This window comes from Bemisia tabaci, chromosome 1 (assembly GCF_918797505.1).
Source record: "Bemisia tabaci chromosome 1, PGI_BMITA_v3".
Classification (NCBI taxonomy): domain Eukaryota; kingdom Metazoa; phylum Arthropoda; class Insecta; order Hemiptera; family Aleyrodidae; genus Bemisia; species Bemisia tabaci.
The window spans coordinates 67,130,406-67,152,073 of NC_092793.1; the positions used below are offsets into that span (position 1 = coordinate 67,130,406).

Consider the following 21,668-nt stretch of genomic DNA (forward strand, 5'->3'; position numbering starts at 1 on the left):
CGAGGAAGGAAATTTTACGAGGAAACCAATGAAGCCACTTTTAGATTTCAAAGTTTTGTATGAACGGAGTTATACGCGTTTAAAGTTTTCAAATTTTGTCCGACCTCTCCTATTGACTAGATCCACTGTGCGACGGCCCTGCAGGGACAAATTTATCAATGAACGGAGGAAACATGCGAAGATTGGGTCTCCTGCGCTGAAGCTGAGGCAAAAAACTAAGAGACGCCCTGTTTCAGTTAGGTTGTCAGCTGTGACGCTCTGAGTGGTCGCGACTGGTTTCAAAAGAAAGGGAGTCGGATTATTGTTGCGAGTCCGAGACGTAGGCAGCGGATCGTAAGGTTGCATCGAGTCAGTGGGCTCCAGCTTTCCTTTTTGATCAATTTATTCGCCACCGATAAATTCTGCCCGTCTGTCTCCGGTCGCGGACGACACGACGCATACCAGAAGCCCCACTCGCCGCTTGACACACTTGTTCCGCGGGAACTGGACGAGTGTCCAACGCCTTCCAGCTCCCACCGGCGGCGCACACTGGGTTGAGTAAGAAGAGGTCGGACAAGATTTGAAAACTTCAAAAGCTCAAAACTCCGTTCATACAGAACTTTAAGATTTTAAAAGTGACTTTATTGGTTTCCCCCTAGAATTTTCTTCCTAAAGTGCCCCTTAAAATTTAAAATGTGACGAATTAAACATAAAAATTTGCAGTTTGGACAAAAATTTCATGTCCAACCTTTTAGATTGACTCGATCCACTGTGCGGTGCCCAATGGAAGGAGTCAATAGGGGAAGTCGGACAAAATGAGGAAACTTACAAAGCTTGAAAGTGCTTTAAAACAAGACTTCGAAGTTTTGAGAGTGGCCCATTGGTTTCCTCGAAAAATTTGCTTCCAAAAGCACCACTTGAAATGTGAAATGTGACGAAAAGCCTTCAAAATTGAAAATTTTAGTAAACCTTTATGATCGACCTCTAACGTTGACTCGGTCCACTGTGCGGCGCTGCGTGCAGTGCCACTCCACCTCAAAAGCTAACCGAGACTATTACAAAATTGAAATTGACCACTAGATATAAACAAGATAAGACATTTAGCACCACGATACGAACAGAGGATAATTGCTCGGACGTATTTTTGCCCCCCCCCCCCAAAAAAAAAAAAAAAACTATGCGAAAACTAATTGAGTTAAAAAAAAGTATATGCAAAGGGTTTGCGAACTGTATATTATGTTCCTTTTGGTTTTAGTCATGTACACGTTGTATTCGGCATTTATAAGTTCAGTTGTCACCCTCGCAAATGGAAAGTTAGGCGTTGCTCCTCCCCTCCACCTTCCTGGATCAATGAATGGAGCGGCAATTGGATACTTGGGGTAGGTATGATGACATTTTCCGATGGACCAACGGGCAGAATAACGACCCATATTTTAGAATTCAATATTGAAATTTTAACATTGTGGTCCGGGTTCGAATCCCGGCCGTGGAGTCAAATTTTCACGGAAGTGAAGAGGGGCTCTCCAGCTAGCAACAGATTCTACCCGGCCTTGATCCCTGCAAATTTGAAAGCATTGAGCAAGGATGTACCAACCCCGCGATGATGTCTACGGACACCAAATAGAATCTCTAGATGACTGTAGGTTCCGAATTGGAATATAAGCAAATAAATCATCAAAAAAAGGTTAAAGTTAAGGAGAACAAAAACCCCCTCCCCCAAGTAACGCTAATAGTGGACTGCTCTCACCAGAACTTAGGAGATCTTGAGCCTCGGAGTTTGTTGCTGAGAAAATCATAGTGGCGCCATGGATTTTCTGGCGAAATTTTACATATGAAACTAGTACCGAAATTGCAAATCCCTCTGGCATGGACGAGTTCCATTCTTCTAGTTTCCTCACTGAGAGAACAGAAGTTCTCTTGAAAAATTGGCAACATGTTTGGCTCTGATGAGCAGAGAGGGCGAAGGGATTTCGTCCATCCAGCGAGGTCGGTCCGGAGAAGACGTGGCTTATTTGACGTAAGGACGTATCTGGATAGCAGCATGAGCCCCAGAGAGTATGGATTTACAAGTGAAACGAGGCTCACATTGAAATTGAGATACGCCCTTACGTCTTAGGGGCGACGAAGAATCGTCTATTGGCGCGGAGTGCCGAGACACCGAGGAAATTCAAACAATTATACAATTTACGACCCACAGCGAAGCTAGGTGCCGGGTGTTTTTTCGCTTGCGATCTTGAGAACGTGAGCCGGCTCTGTTCCTATGCGCTGTTTTCACTTTTTATCCGAGTTTTACGAGCTGAGCGTAATTTAGATTCCTCCTACATTACGTTCATTCCATGAGGAGAGGTCAGCGTTGTTGGCCTTTATCGGCTGACCAAACAGTTAAAATAACCTGAATCGGCTCGGGATGTCAGGGTAGTTGCCTGCATTTTTCCAATCATGAGTCTTCATTTAACGGATAGGGTGAACAAAAAAAGTACAGCCTGCCGCAGAAATTACTATGCGTTGAACTTATCAACGGCCGAATTCCAAACCACGTATCTCGGTTTGCGACGTTGCAGACTGGCAGTCCTTTTTAAATGAAAAATTTCCCAATATTAATTCTTTAGAACTTCCGTGATTTTTCTTCTCAGTGTGAGGAAAATTATGTGAAAATTCGCGGCATAGTGTTGATTTGTTCTCCTTCAAAAAAAATAAAATGGCAGTGCAAATTTTAAAAATACCGCAAATGAGATACGTGGTTGGGGTTTGGGAGTTTTACCGTCGATATGAAACTGCCTTTAGAAATATATACCAATTGCCCGTATTATTCCGATTAATCTCTATTCATCCCTGTTTTGACCACAATTCTCCATTTAAATCCCGATTCATCCGCATTCATTACAAATTTTCTCGATTAAGCTCGTTTAAGCATTTTCTTAAGCTATTTTAGTAAATAAAGTGACAATTAGAACCATTTAATGACCAAAAATATATGAACACTTACTCTATCTGCCTCTCTAGAAAGTCTACTCCTATGGTCTTTTTGTAATCTTTGGTGAAGGTGCCTTTGCAGTACCTCTGAATCATACTTGATTTGCCTACTGCTCCGTTTCCCACGATCACCACCTGTCGAAAACAAACAAGAAAGAAAACACAAGTTAACACAGGTTAGAATAATCAATGTGAACAAACATTTGAAGTGTCCTTTAAGAATTCAGACTTTTCGGCTAGAACTTAACAATGAGGATCAAGCTATCTAAAGTGCAAATCTCAATAACCAACTTACAACAATTTCTACGGATTTAATTTTTTCAATTTGACAAGACACTTTCCTCAAAAACTAGGATGATAAGTCATGCATCGATGCATGGAAAATCCTAATGCATAAAATTCTACTGTCATCATAATAAAGGAAAAAATCTAACATTTTGGTAAAAGCAATTTAACTTTTCCAGAATTCGTCAACGATTCTGTTTTAACTTCTGCTTTCTTAATACCTTTAACATACAATACGACAGACATAAGAGATCTGCAGGTCAGAATTTTGCACAGGCATACGAACAGGGCCGGATTAAGGGGGTGGCCACATGGGCCGCGGCCCATGGCGGCAAATCTAGGGGCGGCAAATCTATAGGGGGCGGCAAATTTTGCAATTTTTTAAATGTAGGTATAAACAAAATTCGGATTTAGAAAAAAAACAAACGAGAAAAGGCGACAAAATCTCTAATTTTCTGAGAGTATAGTAATTTCTACTTTTGTCGCCTTTCAGTGATACAAGAGACAGCAACTTTAATTAGTTGAGTTAAGATAGAAACCAAACACGCAATTTGGCCTGGCACGGCGCGCGACTTACCTAGAGAGAAATGATGACGAGGACTTAAGATGAAAAGGAGAAGCCCTCGCGCGGCGATCGGCATGTAAGACATATTAGCGCCTACAAGACTGCACGAATACTTCACGCATTGAATCAAACACAGTGCGGCCATTGCGGACAGCGTGAAACGGATAGCGCCTAGAAGAATGCATGAATACGTCACGCATTGCGGCAAACACAGTGCGATCAGCGTGAGACGCATAGCGCCTACAAGACTGCGTTAATACTTCACGCATTGCGTCAAACACAGTGCGGTCTGCGAGGCGCGGCGACGGAAGTTAAAATCATTAATCCACATTTGTGTTTGTTCTTTCATAATTTTTTCGCTCATTTCTTATGAGTGGAAGGCCTTGTACACACAGAGATAGGTTTACGAAACATAACTTTCGCGCAAAGTTCCGTGAACTTTTGCTAATAGTGTTGACACGGCTTTCCCAAAAAAATGTGTTCAACACCAGTAAACGCGTCTTATGCACCCCTCCCCCGCTGGCACGTTCATTTGATGGTTTTCATTGATGTTTCAAAACGAATGAGAAGGGGGCGGCAAAATACTAGCGGCCCATGGGCGGCAAGTAGGTAAATCCGGCCCTGCATACGAACAGATATTTCCTCTAAGATTCACTATTGATAATTTTATTTGACTTATGTTTGGAAAAAATACAATTGAAATGATTAAAATAAAATCGATGATAATCTTAAAATGGGGTAAAATCTTCTAATTAATGACCGTGTAGGTATAATTTTAGCAATTATCTTATTCGGAGGATTAATATTAGACGGTAAAAAAAAAAAAAAAAAAAAAAAAAAAAAAAAAAAAAAAAAAAACCATTAAACATATGATCTCACAACAGCAAAAGGCTGCAATAATTATTTAAGGTTGAAATCATTGGCTTTCAATATTTTTTCATCCATGAAAAATGGTTTTCGATTTTTACTTGTACCCATCGTGAATAAAACTCATCGCTCAACAGATTTGTTTTCGCAATCTCAATCTTCTGTCTCCTGCGAGGCTTTTAAACATCAGTTTTCATTTAACCACTCCGTAGCGAGGATTTTAGCTGTTTCCGGCAAAATTTATGACCCCCTCATTCCCAAAACAAGCACACATAAAGTAATTCCATCCTAATAAACCCGAGTAAATAAAATCGCCTAAAAATTCACAGAAACGTTGCCATGCCTCTCGTTGAAATGAACGTTGTCGGATTCTCTAAAATTCAGATGCCGAGTTTTCAAATTAACAAGAACTCAACAGTCCATGGTCTGTTACTCAAATGCAGCGTCGTAGGACCATAAAAAGGGTGAGGTGTGCAAGCATAGACAATTTTCCTGGCAATCGTCATGACTAATGGGGTATGATTAATTGGCATTGGTTGGAGAGACTTACTAACTTTCCGCAACCTCAATTTTTTAACGATACGAGGAATCAAGCAACACCATTGTTTCAAATTTTCCATGATACTCATGTGATATTCGGAACACGTCAAAGAGTAAGGCATGCAAGTCTTATGCATCGCACAACATCGATATAGATATTGATCGTTTAGCATATGGATTGAATCCGAATATTCTAAATTTTTGCGAGATTGATTATAGGTGATTATCAAAAGATTACAATGTGATTTTATCTTTTAGATCGGTTCCATCACCTGTGATCAAATCTGCTTAATCCTAAACCAGGGGTCTTGCGCTTACCGCTCATCCGTTCTACCACCGTTTCCAGTCATATTTAAACTGGCCGGTTAAATTTGTGCCACGGGTTTGAAAAACTTGGTTACAAATAGCCGCCAACTATGGGTGCACTATCTCTACATATAAAACTCCCATTTACATACTCCATGCCAGTGTCAGTTGCAAAGCGGATCTGTTAGATGCCACGGTATGGCACCAGCAAATCTTTAGAGGAACATGAGGAAAACAAGAACTTGATTAAGGATCGTTTGCAGTGCGTTACAACACTAACCAAGTAGAAATTTGAGCGTTAAAGGTGCATACTCTTCTCCATATAGCTCGTCGTCTTCTACGGCTCACGTGGAAAGGAAGATAGGTCCTCACATTAGAAGTGCGACGACATGTCGCGTGGACTTTAACGCTTGTTAACGTGCTTGCTCACACAGCTTTTAAGCTGATGAGATAACCTCCAGATTGCGAACTAATTCACTCTGGTATTATTTAGTGTGTTCCTGGTTTTTCTGGTGCTTTCATGTGCTCACTAAATTCCGTTAATTTGGCTTGTAATTTTGATCACTCTCATATACGCGGAAAAAAATAGGTTGTTCGTGTAAAGCGTTATCAATTTTTAGTTGCAATTACTTAATTACTTAATTGTAATACCTCGCAGTAGGGCGACACATCCCCTGAGAAGTCAATTTGATGGGCGCAACATCTTTAGAATCGAATGTAGTGCAATTTCTATGTAATTATATACCATTTGTAAAACGAAGCAAACTCAAAATTACACCTAACAATATCTAATGAGTATAACATAATTTTTATACGACCTGTGAAAAGATGCTTACTATTAAAATTTGGAAGATTTCATTTGGGCACATTCAACTGAGAAAAATTGTGAAATTCGATACGAGCTGAAATTTTCACAAAAAATATTTGAAATTATATTTAATGAGTTTTGCAAATTTCTCATTGAGATTTTTTAATCATCAAATATAAATGAAAAAGCTGTAGAACTAACTAGGGAGCTTTGGCTTACAGAGGTGTTCTTTTAAAGGCCACCGGGTGATTCCTCGTTCTCGCTCGAAAAAAAGTCAGAATGAGATGAAGATTGATAGTAAGGAAGCTTGATTATAAATAGTGAGGATACACTATGTTGTAAAACAAGCTCTGATTGGTTTCTATGCCTGGATTAGTCTCTCTTCTTATATCACGTTATGATTATTCACTAATTGGACACATTTTCAACTTCACAGAGGAAACGAGAATTTATAATTAAACAAAGGACACTACTATACATGAGTGGAAAATCAGAGATATCGATGAGGCTGAATATAAAAATTCTACTTTATCTAATGATTAGCTCCTATGCCGAGGCTCAAACTGAGACAATGCGCGGGGTGTCTTGCGTAAATAAAACCAATGAGTTGACTACTTCCCGTATCATACCAAAATACATATCAGAACCTCTACCAGGTGCATTATTCGTAAGTATGTTAGTTGAACTTACTTTTAGGTCTCAAAATATTTTTACCAATAAAAGCGCCAACTTGTGAATGAATGAACATCTTTAGAATCGAATGTGGTGCAATTTCTATGTAATTATCATTTGCATGCGTGTAGACGAATGAACTCAGCGTGTAGACGTGCCTAGATTTTCATTTTGCCGCTCCGAGGTGACGAGAACTTTGCCGACACCGTGAATTATTCTGAGAAAAATTACGGATTAAAGAGCGTTTTGGGGGACTTTCCCGTGAAATGGTCAAAAAAGTGCCCCCTTTGCAAACTCGTGCCTTCGAGCAACATAGACCCACTTTTTGTCAAATTTTACCTGCGTAACTGTTTTAAAAAATTGAAAAAAAATTCTCAAGATATCAAGTAAATGATATTCTCCTCTCCTCCCCTCCGAAATTTGCCGCTCCTCGACAACTGCCTTGCTTGCCCAGTAAGTTTCGGCATATATGTACAAGATGTCACGTCTTATGAAATGTTGTATTTTTTCTTTTAGGTGGACTATCTTACATATGCAGCTCGATGCGGCATGGAACCAAATCCCTCACTCTTAGAAGTTTCAGACAAACCCAATTTTTATTTCATACCGGATCCTAAAATTGATTATTACGCTATATTTATGTTTGGTGGGTACTTTTACTAAAATTACATATCTAGGAGACAAAATTATGATAAGTATAATCACAAGTATACTTGTTATTGTAGGGAAACCATGTAAATGCTATCAGGATTTTGATTGCATTCGCCAAAAAGTGTGCCAGGGTCAGAAATCAGTCATTGCACCATACTTTTAGAAGTTGCTTCCACAGCGCTCTCTGGCGCTCTGCGACACCTAGCCGCCAAAGTCCCCTGTCCTCCCAGCGAGCCTCTCAGGGAGTTGACACTCCCTCATTTCCTCTGAAACTCCCAGTCGCCACCCTTTCATTGGGCGTCCCCCTCGTCTCCTCCCACGAGAAACCCAATCAAGCATCTTCTTTGGCAGCCTTTCAACATTTTTTTCTTTTTACCGCATTTTTCGTCAGAAAACATGTTTATTTAGTCCCTCAGTTCTCTAGCTTGTGAACACTTCCATCTGAGATATCGCAGTTCACTTCTGTAAGTCTTATTAGCCAACCATTAGAGAACCTACGAGTATTCGGAGAAAACAGTGTTCGGATGAAATGAGAAATATAGTTTAGAAGAAAATATAGCCTCTTATCGCATCGTTTTGTCAATTTTTATAAAAAAAAATTAGATGAAAGTCAGAGGTAGGAGGAAAGTTTACAATAAAGATCGGTTCATCTGATGGATCTTAAGGTGCTCCTGTGTTAATGGCTTGATGTGTTTTGACCATTTCCTACCAGATCCTGATGCACCGGCTCCAGAAGCACCTATCTTGAGCCCGATACTCCATTACGCTTCCTGCAATATTCTGAAGAACAAGACAGACACAGGCATAACGCTTGCTGATTATCTACTACCTACGCCTTTATCCGTTGGTTAGTGGCAACCTATATGACATTGCTGACCTTACTATAATCCCTTAAATTAATATGGAAATACATGGGAAAATTTGACTGCATTTTGCTATTACGAACTACCTTTTCTGGGCTCATTTCAGAAACAATAATGTACGTGCCATTGGTTTCACAGTGCAGATAGGGACTATTATGGATGAGCTAGGAATATTGGTTCCTTCTTGCAAAATTAGGTCCAATTGCTGTAAACTGTGCGCTTTGGAAAAATTGAAATTTTCCTAATTTTTCTCAAACGTCACGATCAACTTTGAATGGAGCTACCTACACTACCTATAGTTCTACATGAAAGGAAAAATGTCCTAACTCGTAAGTTTGGTTAATTTTTCCTTACTTGAAACTCGGCGGCGTGTAACTTCGAATCTGAAGTGCGTAAAATAGGCATTCGTATCACGAGATGGAATACTGAAAAAAGTGAAGTTTAAATTGAAGTTTTAATTGATAAAAAAGAGGAGGAGGGGCGCAGAAGCTTTTAAAATTCAACATACACGCTCATTGACTTCTCCAAGAAATGTAAGAATTGAAACTCTATCGTGTTGAGTGTTTCTAAAGTTAACAACGCGTGCCTGTTGGCAACACTTCATTATTTGCTAAAACCCTTGGAAATGTGTTAATCCCTTTTTCATCAATAATTTTTAGCCATATACATGCCTCCTTCTCTCCCCCCTTCCCCCCCCCCCCCTCAGAAAACGTTTTTAGCTATGCCATGGACCAAACCATGGAAAACCATTGATATTCTATACTTTCTCTTGTACTTTCAGCGCCTCACAGATACATAACTTTCGTGTTTACACAAAAAGACATTTTACCAGTGGAAATATGTTTTCAAGGAAGGTGAGTGTCTCGTTTTCGTGAGTAAAGAATTAGTATGTAATTTTGTGCTCTAATCATTGAAAAAATCCAATTGTTACATTAAAGAGGTGCGGTGGACGGGGATTTCATATTCCTCTTATATCAAACAACAAACATACTTGGGAGTACGGATAGGTAGTCATCTATTAAAAAAAGCACAAACACACCTCTCTCCGTAAACTTCCAAACAAGCAATTAAAGAATGCGCATAAATCTATTGGCTTTTCCATACCATCCAACGATCAATTTGAAGTTTGCCTTCAATTTCGCCACATAGGCAAAAACATACGGAGGAGCAAGAATAGTGGTCTATTCCGAAAACACACAGCTATGTATCTCGCTCCACAAACCTCGATTCGGAACAGTCAACAAAGCGTGCGTAACCTATTGGCACCTATGCATAAACTATTGGATGAGAGGTACTCATATTGAACAAATAATTACAAACATTTCCTTCAGTTTAGAAGAAACTTTTTTTTGATGGGAGACAAGTTTTTTGAGGTGAGGAATTTTTCTCAATTAAAGCAATTTTTTAAATGGAAATGTTTGTATTAATTCAAATAGAATTGTCTTTTATTCAAAGAAATGTAACTCCGTCATCTATAAAAAATGTTTTCTTGGAAAAAAATAAAATTATTTCAAGTGAAAACAACAGTATTTCGCGAAATAATTTTTTTTTCTTTTCTCTCTTTTTTTAAGTGAAAAGAAAAATTATTTATCTCACAAACATTTCCTTTGAATCGGAGACAATTTTTTTCAACGAGTTTTTTATTTCGGTGCACTTAAATGAAGACACTAGTCAAAAATAGATTGATGTATACGAACGTCTCTTTTTCAAAACTGTTGGTATCTGTTAGCTATTGCGACGGAATCCACGAAAATTAGTTTTCCATGCCATGTCTATTGATTTCATTTCATTTTTATTTTTTCTAGATACTCTTTGAGGCGATTCTTCTTTCCACTGAAGAAAACGATAGCTGAACTGAACTTAACATATTACGGCGTCCAGTTCTATAATGTAGGCTTAACATAGTAATGAATGTATGTTTTACCTGAGGTGCATTATAATGATATATACAACTATATAGAATCTTAAGAATTGAATGCATTTCGATAAATGGTTTGGACAATTTCATAAGGAAAACTATGTATAATAAACGCACATTGAAAGTTACTGCGCTCAGGAAACAACACGATGTTTTGACGAATCATCTTCATGCAGCTTTATTTGTATGAATATACACCGTCAAAGGTCCACATAAACATACAAATAATAATTATAAAGGTTGTGCTGCCTTTTCATCATTGAACTTTCCAAACATCAGTGCGGTTAGCCTTTGTTGACACATCGGATAATTTTACCCTCGTACATAAATTTCCATTTTTAAAAGTCCTATATTATCTATTTATTTAAGCTTTTGGTGGCAATGTAGTTTATAACTATTTTTATATGAAATATGCGTGTATGCATAACATAATATAATTTTAAATTTATTGAGAAGAAATGGGCGCATGTGTCTATGTATTGGACCCTTCGAAACATTTTTTTGTGCAAAGACTCATGACTAATAAATAAATGCTTATGGAAAATATTGAATAAAAATTTGGATCAAGAAAAATTAGAGAAAGCCATCCTCATCTCCGAGAAAGATAGAATATACAATATTAAAGTAAGTATAATTGTTGTTATTAAAATTTAATTTACAGTGCTTACAGGGTTGTTTGCCATCCGTAATATTGCCAACCAAAAATTGCCATATCCACACATTCGTTAGTTTTTTTTAGAGAAAAAGGAGGGGCACGGAGATTTTAAAATTCTGAGATTGAGTTACGTGTTCTCATAATTTTGCCATAATATTCATCTAGAGCAAATGCAACACTACGAAGGCATCTCACGAGATGCTGCTCATTCCTGAGGAATTGCATCTAGTTTGATGGTGAAAGAGCAATTGAACAGTTTCGCCGAGACAAAGAGACGGTCATTGATGGCACTCCTAATTTTGAGGGGCTCTCCACGTTTCATGTTCAGCCGACTCAACATCAACATGAGTGCGACTTGCAATGTCACGATTCATTTCACCCGCCAGATCTGCCATCACTACAATTTCGTTTCAACTCCATCGACCTCTATTTCCCGGTCACTGCGCTCAATAAGGGGGAGGGGGGGGTGCCATGGTCTCCCCTCCCCCATCCCCGAGAAGGGCGGTTGATCGGATCTTCCACTTGCCCACCCACACCCGTGGACCGGAAACAACATAACTCGATGAAAACTTAGTGTGAATGTGAGCTTTTTTGCGATACGGCTTTTTCGACGTAGAGTTACCTGATTCTGCGGGGGTGATCAGGGGTCCGTTTAGGGACTCCGATGTGGGATCGATACGTTTAATAGTCCCCGCACGTCGAGATGTCATGGAATTTGAAAGTTATGAAAGAGCTCTGAAATTATATTATGTTTTCACATACATCGGAGCGCTGATCGGTATCGGGGCCGCTGGAGCGTTACGGATATCTTCTTTTGCGCGGTCGAGCGACGCGACGCGACGCGACGCTCGGCGAATCTCCGGGCCATTGAGCTTCGCCCGCCTTGTAATTTGGTGTAATGAGTCTTTGCAGTGCAGTGTTCTAAAAGAAGCAAGGTCGGGAGATGAAAAGAGGAGGTAACGCGATTCACAGGAATTAGATTTTATCTTGCGAGCTTATTACCCTCGTATATTAGTGGCACAATAAATACCTTCACGAGAGAAGCTATTTTCTAAATTCGTCTCTTATTGATTTGTAACTACCCGAAATTTGAAATCTCTGAGTGCAACTGTTCAAAAATTACTCGGGAAAAGGGGAGGAGGGTCCTGATTTTTTGATCACCTTGTATAGTGTGGCATTGCGTGTGATAGAATATTTGGTATTGGTTACTTTCAAACTTTTTACTTTTTCTCTACATATTCCAATTGACTTTGCTCTATTATGCTCTCTATCTTAACTATTATGCCTCAAGGTCAGATTTAGAATTTTTGGGTCTATAGGCGTAGGCTGTGGTGCGGGCCCCCCTAAAGTGTACCTTCTCGGAAAAGGGGGGGGGGGGTGAAGAGGCGAACTTATCCAGCACAGGTGAGCAGTGGCGGATCCAGCAGTGTGAGATACACGTGTGGTATGATATACGTGTTTTTCGGATTGAGATACACAAAAAGAAGCTGAAATGTGAGTGGGTATTCATGACCGTATTTACGTATTTATCATCCCTAAGGATGTCACGGTTTTGTCACCTCCGCGACTTGAGAGTGAAATCATCGACTTTCAAATTTCAAAATTGTGAAAGGGGAATAGTTGCATTTTTTTTATCAAACTAATGAAGGCCACAGTACTTTTTGAAAAAAAAAGAAAGAAAAAAATTTCGGCTACCGCTTTTACAATTTTTGCACAAAAATCACATTATGTACACCGTTTTTTCGGCAGCACGCTGAGTGCGCTGCCGCCGTTTCTTTGTTTTTCTCTTATATTTTCAAGCCGTCCCTTTTTGTCGCCTTAGGCAGCGAAAATGAGACGTAGGTGGTCTTTGCCTAAATACGTTTATGTTCATGTAGTGTCGTCTTGCATTTATTAGAAATAACCATGGGAATTGTTCGCAAAACATGCAGTTGTTTCATAACTTGTTAGATCTTGATTTTGAGCCTTCAAAGAAATGACGGAGAGTTTATTTGATCCATTTACGTGATGCACTTCGCTGTGAACTGCGGAAAACTGTTTTCACCAGTCAAAACCGCCTTCAGTTTCGTATGATACTTCACCACCCACATCGGAGTTCAAATATTTGCGTCAAGCATCGGTGTATTTTGATACTAACTCTTTCGATCTTTTAATCGCTTATCAAACATTCATTAAGTTATTCATTTCTTTTTAGTAAAACAGTACTGGTACTTAGGGAAATGTACCATCGTACACAAAAACTCAAAATTGAGATATTACCTACTACCTATTATTTACGAAAATGGCACATAAACGCAGAGAAAAGTCAAGAAGACCAGAATGATGACGGGTATAACTTTCGACGGAAAACATAATAGGCGTGTGTGAAAATTACTTGAAGCTCGACCTGTTCAATATTTGTTCATGGCTCAAAATACCTTTAACACCCTCTTTGGCAAAAAATAAATTAAATGGCTAGCATACCATCGACAGTTTTCCGTGGAAAACTCGCGTTTTCAATTCTTGACTCAACTTGACACATTCTCTATCCTGTAAAATGAGTCCTCTTTTCTGAGAAATGTCGCAAATATCGTCGCATGACCCTCCAGGAAAATGAGAGAGCGTCTGGCTACGTGCACAAAATTAGCAGTCGGTAGAATACATTTCTGAGAGTTCAATAGCACAAACACAGCTTGGCCTAACTACTCGTAAGTGCTTAACGGCCGAATCCCGAACGAAGAGTCATAAAAATGTCGGCGAGTTAATTAGCATATTATTCAAATAGAATTCGTGTCCACGATATTCGGACACCGGCATCACGAATGCCGTGTATCGTAACTGCGCCAAGGTTTCGGAGGTCCACCTCACTCTCACAACTTACATACTTGGCAGAAAATACTCCAGCTTTCAGCCGCAATGGAGCGCTTGCATGCGTTAGAAATTTGCAATTTAAGTACATTAACTTCTGTAAAATTTCGCGAGGAAACGGTGGTGCCACTTTTTTTCTCAGAAACGAACTTCAAGCTCAAGAAAGTGAGCTCTCAAAGTTCGTCGCTCCTCTGGAATAAGGCAATACCACCTACCTGTACCTTCCAGCGCAGAAAGAGGTTAGGAACCGGTGGTAAAGAACAAAATACATGGCATCTTATGGGGACTGCTGAAACGAGTAAAGTATGCATGTAGATATAGATGGCTTAAATGCGAAATTACGCATCTTTGTTGCGATGTTTCAAAATTTTCGCTCCTATCGAAGAGGAGGAACTTAAAAACTTTCTGTTGACAGAGAAGAGAAATGATAAGAAGTTTTCGAGAAATCATGTTGACGAGTTTTCTGAAGAAAAAATGAAGTATTACAGAAGTCTCCAACGTCGCAAACAGAGACACTAGATTTCGCACTTTGGTCATCGAAAAACATAAGCAGATTAATTCTCTCCGAGCATTTGAGTCCCTCAAGAGTCTAGGTGCACACTCACACGCTCTGATAGTGCAGAAGCCGGGAGATGGTTAGATTTCTAATTTTCATCCAAATTGTGAATTGATCACCTACTTAATTTATTAATGATCAGATCATTGATATTCAAGACAAACTTTATACCACCTCAGAGTATGGCTCTCTGGAAAAAAAGTTCTCCATAATGGAATCCACGTTTCACTCTGTTCACGAATATATTAGTTAAAAAGGAACAATATTGTGACTCTCAAACTGTTGTAGGTCAAATGAAGAGAGAGTTAAGAACTTTTCCAAGTTAAAAGTTTCCGGCTATGAAATACCTATCGGTGATGAACCCCTCAGTGTCTTAAGTATTCTGCTTTCTTTAATTCGACTCTGTCGGAAATGAGAAACCGTTCGAAGTTGGTCGTCAGTTCAACTCTCCTCTCCTTAAACGTCCGCCACGATGTGCCCACGATGTCAAGCTTCACATTTCTTTTCCTTCTTGATAAATGAGACAAGCCAGAAAAGGCCGGCCAGCAGTAAGAAGATTTTAAATACGACCGACGTAACTTAACTAAAAAATTTAAAATTTCCATCACTTTAATCTCGAGTCAATGATTTCAGTTCATTAATGGCTGGGGTCGAAAAAATGCGTAAGTCCATCACAACATCTCAAACTATTTTATTATATTTGGATCGCATTTAGCAACAAGAAACCAGCATGATTACAGTGTTGTAAAAATGTTGCTTCTTCATTATTATCTAAAAAAAATTTCAGATTAGCAAACAGTTTTTTCTTCCCACCAAAAAATTATTAATTTTAAAGAAAAGTTATTGTCCACATTTGAAAAATGTCCATATTTGAAGTACTTTTAAAAGACAAGAAGAAGTTGGACGATTTTGAAAATACTGTAATCGCGCTGTTTCCTTATTTTTGCCAAATGGGATCCATTTTATCTGTCGAAAAGGAAACTGCGCATAACACCTCCTTGAAATTGCCTCTGGGTCTTCTGTAGTGAGCATAGAAAATTCACACAAAATTTGAAGAAAAAACGTTGGATTTTTCTTTGAAGCGGATACTTGCTACGCCGCAATCAGAGATCCGCATTTTTCAAGTTCAGTCATCGTTAAATTATGTTTGTGGTCTCAGCGTCTGGCGTTTATACTACGTGTAAATAACACCAAAAAATGTCGGGGCGGGGAGAGCTTTAAAGAAAGAAATTTTGTTTTGCGTAGGCATTTATAGTCCCTAAGCCTCATACGGTAACGTGTGACAGGGCAGAACTTTATTTAGGTCACTGACTATACGTCCTCCCAATGCGTTTTGCAAATAAACTATCACACAAAAAAACACACACAAATAAGACCTAATAACACATAAACACACACAAGGTCACAATGACATAAGAACCAGAGGGTTAGAGGGTTTCGTCATCTCATCCTACGTATCAGAATATCTTAAAAGTTTAGTGATGATGAATGGTCATTTTGAGACAATATTCAGAAAACTATTCGTGAAATTCAATTCCGCTGTAAGCAGAAACTTTTTACTTCGAAATTACTTCATAGCCCAATTTCAAATTTCGCGACTGGCTAATGATGTCGAATTTATCGTCACAAAAATGCTAATGGGGGAACTTTATTTTTTTTATGTTCACAACCTATTTATTATATTGAGCAGCTACTTTATCGCAATTAATTCTACTTTTGAAAATTATGCTTCGTCGAGCCTAATTCCTTCTTTGACACAGGGGAACCTTACAGGGTGGCAACAAAAAGGAGACGGATGAATTAAATGTGCATCATCACAGCCCCTTGTGACACGGGGCATTACACGCATCACGCACCTCACGCCGGCATACGCACTTGAGGCAGGTCAGTTTTCTTTCAGGGAATCCTTGACAAGGATCGGTTTCGTCGCGCCGCGCCGCGCCGCGAAGGGGGTATGTGGGGTGAGAGAAGGTTGTGTTCCCCTCATCATTAGCACTTTATGGCACGCGATGTTACCCCGTACTGTTGCCGTTTGCGGAAAAATCCCGTTTTGCTGAATTGTTCTCAGGCTATTTAAGTAGTTTTCGTTATTTTCGTTTCGACGTAGCAACATCAACGTGAATCATCTTTTTCTTTTACTACTGTCAGACTTGAGGTGTCTGGTAATGGAGCGTGTCCAGTTGATATTTATGTACATTATCTGTATGGTAACTATCTTTAGAGTAATGTGGCGGTTTTGCCTTGAAGACAAATACTTTAGGAATGGAAAACAAACGGTGAAATTCAACACTAAGTGTTGATGAGGCGCGTCATATACTCATGGATAAAATCAATTGGATTTGGTGCAAATGAGAAATATGGGAAATAGCCTAAGGGGTAGGAGGCTTTGCATATTGTTTGAAGTTGTGATTTTTTGTCCACAAGTGTTAAAACCCTTAAAAAGAAATACAATAACGCAGCCCATCCATCTTCAGTTTTTAATAATATAAAAAACATGGTGATTTGCCAAACTTTATCAACCTATATGACCGAAGCATGAATAGTTCTTCGATTAGGTAGCGTGACAAAATTTGCAGCTGGCACTTACACACAAAACTGCACTTGTGCGCTTTGTACTCCAAGCCCCTCAATTTATTCATCTTCCTCAATCCACGTTGATAAATGATTATTATAAAAAGCATTGAAGTTTTTCATAATGCCTAAGTAAATATCCAATCACCATTGAATCAGAAGCTTTACAACGCTGCTTAGATTGTGAAACTAGCTGCGTCATTTGCAGCTGAATGATTTAGAGGTGCCGAGATAATCTCTGAATATTTTCCCAGATTTTGATTCGTTTTTCTTTCAAAATAAGTAACACGTTGTGCATTTTGGATTTGCTAAACATTAAGATAAAGTTGTGCGATATAAGCACCACTGCAAAGGTCATACAGCGTTTCTCAGGGATGCTTCGATTGGCGTCGTTTCCAGAGTATTTAACGTGAGGTTGAATTTTCGCAGTAAAAGCACTGCAGAAGTTCTTCGAGACAATGAGCAGAGAACAGAGGTATTAAGGAGCTTGTAAACTGATATAATTGGCTCATTAAAAGTATGAGGACGATAGAGATAATGGCGTTGTTACTCTTTTAGAGAATGACGCTAGCAACAACGGCGTCTTCGGTCAACTGATATTCTCCCCGTGAAAGCGATTCCCTCCCTCTTTGAAAAAAGCATATCGTCCGCTCCCACGCTTTCCAATTTCTCATCTTTTTCAACTTTCGGTCCTTGGTGTCTTCGTTGCCGCGCGTTTACTTATTCATTAGCTGGTCTAGATTTTACAGCAAGAAACTACTACTTCTAGTTTTTCTATAAAAGCATACGTAGCGGCGCAAAGAAAATCAAAATGAAGAGGTGAAGAAGAGGAAGAGACAGCAGAAAAATAAGGGGCAGAAAAGGAAGGAGATGAGAAGGGAAGGAAAAAAGAAGAGAAATAATTAGCCAGGGGAGAGAGAGAGGGGAGGGAGGAAGAGAGAGAGGATGACGTAGCGTATGAGAGGAAAGAGAAATGCAAAAAATTGGAAAAAAAGAGAGAAAAAACGCGAATAAAGAAGGGAGATGGAAGAACAGAGGACGGAAAAAAGGAAAACAGAATGTGAGAGAAAAAGTAATGAACAGAGGAGAGAGAAACACACTACACTCTGAAATGAACCCTGTCTTCTATACAATTCTATGCTTTTCTGGGCTCATCTCAATGTGTAGTTACGCCCTTATGTCATCCCAACCAAGAGTTATCGCCAAAAAGGTGGTGATCGTGGAGTCCACGTCGATTTTAAAATACTTCCAAGCGCCACAAAATCTTTGAAGCTTGCGCGGTTACTTAGAGGCCAACTCAACTGAACTTTCTGAAGTGAACTTTTCGATTCAGAGTTGACAGAAAGAGATCGATACTCGCAGCTAGTAAAAATTTCCATCTCGTGAGTACAATTCATCAACATTTAACGCCCGTCGTTCCTGGATTAAATGCATAGGTTAGAAGCGCGGGCCGTAATCTCCATCACCAAAATAACGATCGCAACGCAGCGCTAGATCACCAGACGTCACAGATAAATGTCAATACATCTGGTATAAAATTAAAAGAATACAAACATACATTGGCAACGCCCTCAGGAGCGCGCCAGGGAAATAATGAACCTCTCGACTCTAAATTGCCCGACAACAGACAAGAAAATTTATCAAGAATCGAGCGCAATAAAAATAATAAAGAGGCACTTCAAAAACCAAAGTCCTCGTCCGAAAAAACATGCTCAGGCGCCCTATATACATGACGTATATAAAAGGATGTATACATACATACCGTTCTAAAATCCTTACCGGAACTGGTCCGAGTTTGGGGCCGTTGGGATATTACGTGGTTTTTATCGGGTTCTCCCGATATTTTAATCCAAATCCGACTCAAATCTCGAGGCGCGGCCGTTCGTCTCGTTAAAACGACGTAACCGCTCGATGGACCGAGTCTTCTGTTCCGTAAAAATTTAAGATTCCCAGGTCTCAGACGAGAAAAGTGGCGCGCGCTCGCGCGAGTGCGGCTATAAATTTGAGCGGCAGCCGCGCCATGAGAACCGTTAAACAGAATAGACGCATGGATCATGATGGAACTGACGGACGAGCGTATGAAGTCACGGCCAGTGTTGCCATTTTAGCGGAAAGTTTTAAGTTCTATCCTGATAAAATGGACAAATCCTACTTGAAATATGACAATGTTGAGCTGAGGCAGGTGGAAACAGCTCTCTTTGCTCGCATATGAACAATTTTTTCCATCGATTCCATCGGCACTGGCCACTCCTCCCCGGTATCCACCCGCATTTTCACCAGGAATCTCCGACATAGGTAAGTACCAGTGGCGTGGTGTGAATTGCGATATATCGATTGCTATACCATTTAAACCTATGGAAAAGGATCGATTACCTTGATAATCGATTCTTAACCATACGTTTAAATGGCAGAACAATCGATATATCGCAAAGCACGCCACACCATTGGCAAGTACTTTATCTAAACTCTGCTAATTGCGAGGGGTAGGGGTACGTTGACGATATTCTGATCATATGGCTGGGAAGAGACAGGAAACCAACACGGGGGGAGGGGGGTTGGGGAGTTTTTAGAAATCGGTATTCATACATGGTATTGAGCTGCGGACCAAGTTAGTGTGTTTGAGAGGACCGAACCCACGAGATTCCAATCTCAATCAATCCAAATGCTTTTTGAAAGAGAGTGTGCACCGTATAATTATCGTCTTACAGAATCTTTCAGATTTGGGTTGCTCATGTTAACAATAAAAAAGCTGCATAATGAGCAGGAAGGGCTTACGGGCATTAGATGCATCGATTCCTGAACCGCTCTCTAGCTGAGTTTCTTGGATACTTGTTTGGGGCATCCTACACGCAATTATACGGGCTGATCTTGCGATCGGCGCTTTCATGCAGTTTAATGTAAATTACAACCTTCGCATTCTTATGCATTTGCGGTAGCATACTGTCGTGCGAACAAAAAACAACGTATCTACAGGCGATTCCGATGCCAGTCGCGCGGTTTCACTATCGTGTGCTAGACAAGGAACAGGCGTGAATTTGAAGAAGAAACTCGAGATACCGTTGCTGAACGCATACTGCCCTGTAGAACCGAAACCGCATGTCTCGAATGAAAATTACTCGAGGATATGTCGATTTTGCTCAGCACGGAAGCTGAGGTATGGCTAGAAGAAGTGCAAGTCGCTGGTTTACAATATCCAGTGTTGCCAAGACTTGAGAGGGATCGCGCCACGCATTAAAGATCATAAAGTTTTCTCGTGCGATAGAATAATTACACCGCTTACAAAAGCGAAAGCTCGCAGGATTTGGCGTGAATGAGGAGAAGTTTACTGTTTATCATGTGTATCTCTATGCCTAAGCTCATCAATTCTGCCGTGCTAAGGAAAAACGCCGAATAAACCTTCAGGCGTTGCCATGAAATTTCCATGAATAAAACACGAATTTCCTGGTAAACTTGTAAATATTTTTCTTCCGATTTTTCAGCTAATTTTTCTTGCAATTTCACCAAACAGTTCTGAAAATTTCAAAGGAAAATATTCATCAATAATCTCGAAAATGAACATTTTATCGAAAGAAATGTGGCAACTCTCGAATGTTCATACGGTGTTCTTCCTTAGCACGGCAGAATTAATCAGTCGATTGATCAGTCACGTTGATCCAGGACACGGATTCGCTGAGCGTTCCATGCTGGTCTTTTTTCCTCTCAAGTACTTGACCTCACACAAAGAGTATATTGACCTTTATATATAGGTGTTCCTTTAACAACTCCTTTCCTTAAAGATGCTCAAGATTTGAGAAACACTGAGATACAACATGAAAAGGTCAAATTTTGCAAACCTAGAGTAAAATTCAGGAATATAACATTAGAAATATAACCAGAAAACCAACTGAACATTGATCCAGCCCGAGGCGCCTTCAATTTGAAAGGATACTCTACGCTTCGTCTTAGAGCTAGTTTAGTTGCTTAACGCACTCGAACCCAACTTGGTACCCGAAAGAAAGATTTCATTGCTTATTTCAGCCACGAAGAATAAAGAGAAGAAGCACGTGTCCGCACGGAAAATGTAAGTAGGTATGTTGTTTCTTCACTAGCCTGAAAATGTCAATTTTCAATTACAAAATGTACTGCCATTAATAATATGACAAAATTAACATCAAAATTGGACTACATTTCGCTATTCTAAACTACTTACATTTTACGGTTCAGTTTAGAAGCAACGTATGTACCATTAATTTTTCTAGCACACGAGTGTTTTTACGGACGAGCCAGAAATTTTAGTTCCTAATCGCAACACGGAAAAAAAAGGAATTGCTGATTCAGCAATTCAATTGCTAAAAACAGTGAGTGCAATGTTTCAACGCAGATTTTACAACAAAAAAATGCTACTTTAACCACCCCCGTGGTTAAATTAGTTTACAATGTGGTTAAAGTAGCATTTTCTTGTTGTAAAATCTGCGTTGTAACATTGCACTCACTGTTTTTAGCAATTGAATTGCTGAATCAGCAATTCTTCTTTTTCCGTGAAAACGAAGTCCAATTTACAGTTTTAGTTGAATATTTCATGTGCAACCTTTGCGAGCGGCTCTTTAAACTGTGCGGCTAGTGGCGGGGCGCC

The 21,668-nt window shown here is 39.6% G+C and overlaps 2 protein-coding genes across 7 annotated transcripts in view; one reads left to right on the forward strand and one right to left on the reverse strand.

Annotated features, from left to right (window-relative positions):
• The window catches only part of Rab23 (RAS oncogene family member Rab23), a 93,653-nt gene that overhangs the window by 34,211 nt on the left and 37,774 nt on the right, over nt 1-21,668 (reverse strand). For all 4 annotated transcript variants that reach the window (XM_072305909.1, XM_072305900.1, XM_019047833.2 and 1 more), the window contains exon 3: nt 2,966-3,087. In XM_072305909.1, the coding sequence (XP_072162010.1) occupies nt 2,966-3,087 (122 nt within the window). The remainder of the gene's footprint in view (nt 1-2,965; nt 3,088-21,668) is intronic.
• Nucleotides 5,993-11,052, forward strand: LOC109034597 (uncharacterized). 3 transcript variants are annotated; one of them, XM_019047836.2, is made up of 6 exons: nt 5,993-6,232; nt 6,760-6,990; nt 7,512-7,641; nt 8,359-8,493; nt 9,291-9,363; nt 10,315-11,052. In XM_019047836.2, exons 1-6 carry the CDS (start codon nt 6,206-6,208, stop codon nt 10,412-10,414), a joined length of 696 nt encoding a protein of 231 aa, XP_018903381.2. In that variant the 5' UTR covers nt 5,993-6,205; the 3' UTR covers nt 10,415-11,052. The 3 variants fall into 3 exon arrangements, with proteins under 3 accessions (XP_018903381.2, XP_072162667.1, XP_072162668.1); XM_072306566.1 differs by having other exon boundaries at nt 5,994-6,248; XM_072306567.1 differs by having other exon boundaries at nt 6,031-6,104.

Coding starts and splice junctions, on each gene's coding strand:
- LOC109034597 (XM_019047836.2), top strand. CDS start 6,206: ATGGGCGCAACATCTTTAGAATCGAAT. Junction 7,642..8,358: donor TTACGCTATATTTATGTTTG/GTGGGTACTTTT, acceptor ATTTCCTACCAG/ATCCTGATGCACCGGCTCCA. Junction 9,364..10,314: donor GAAATATGTTTTCAAGGAAG/GTGAGTGTCTCG, acceptor TATTTTTTCTAG/ATACTCTTTGAGGCGATTCT.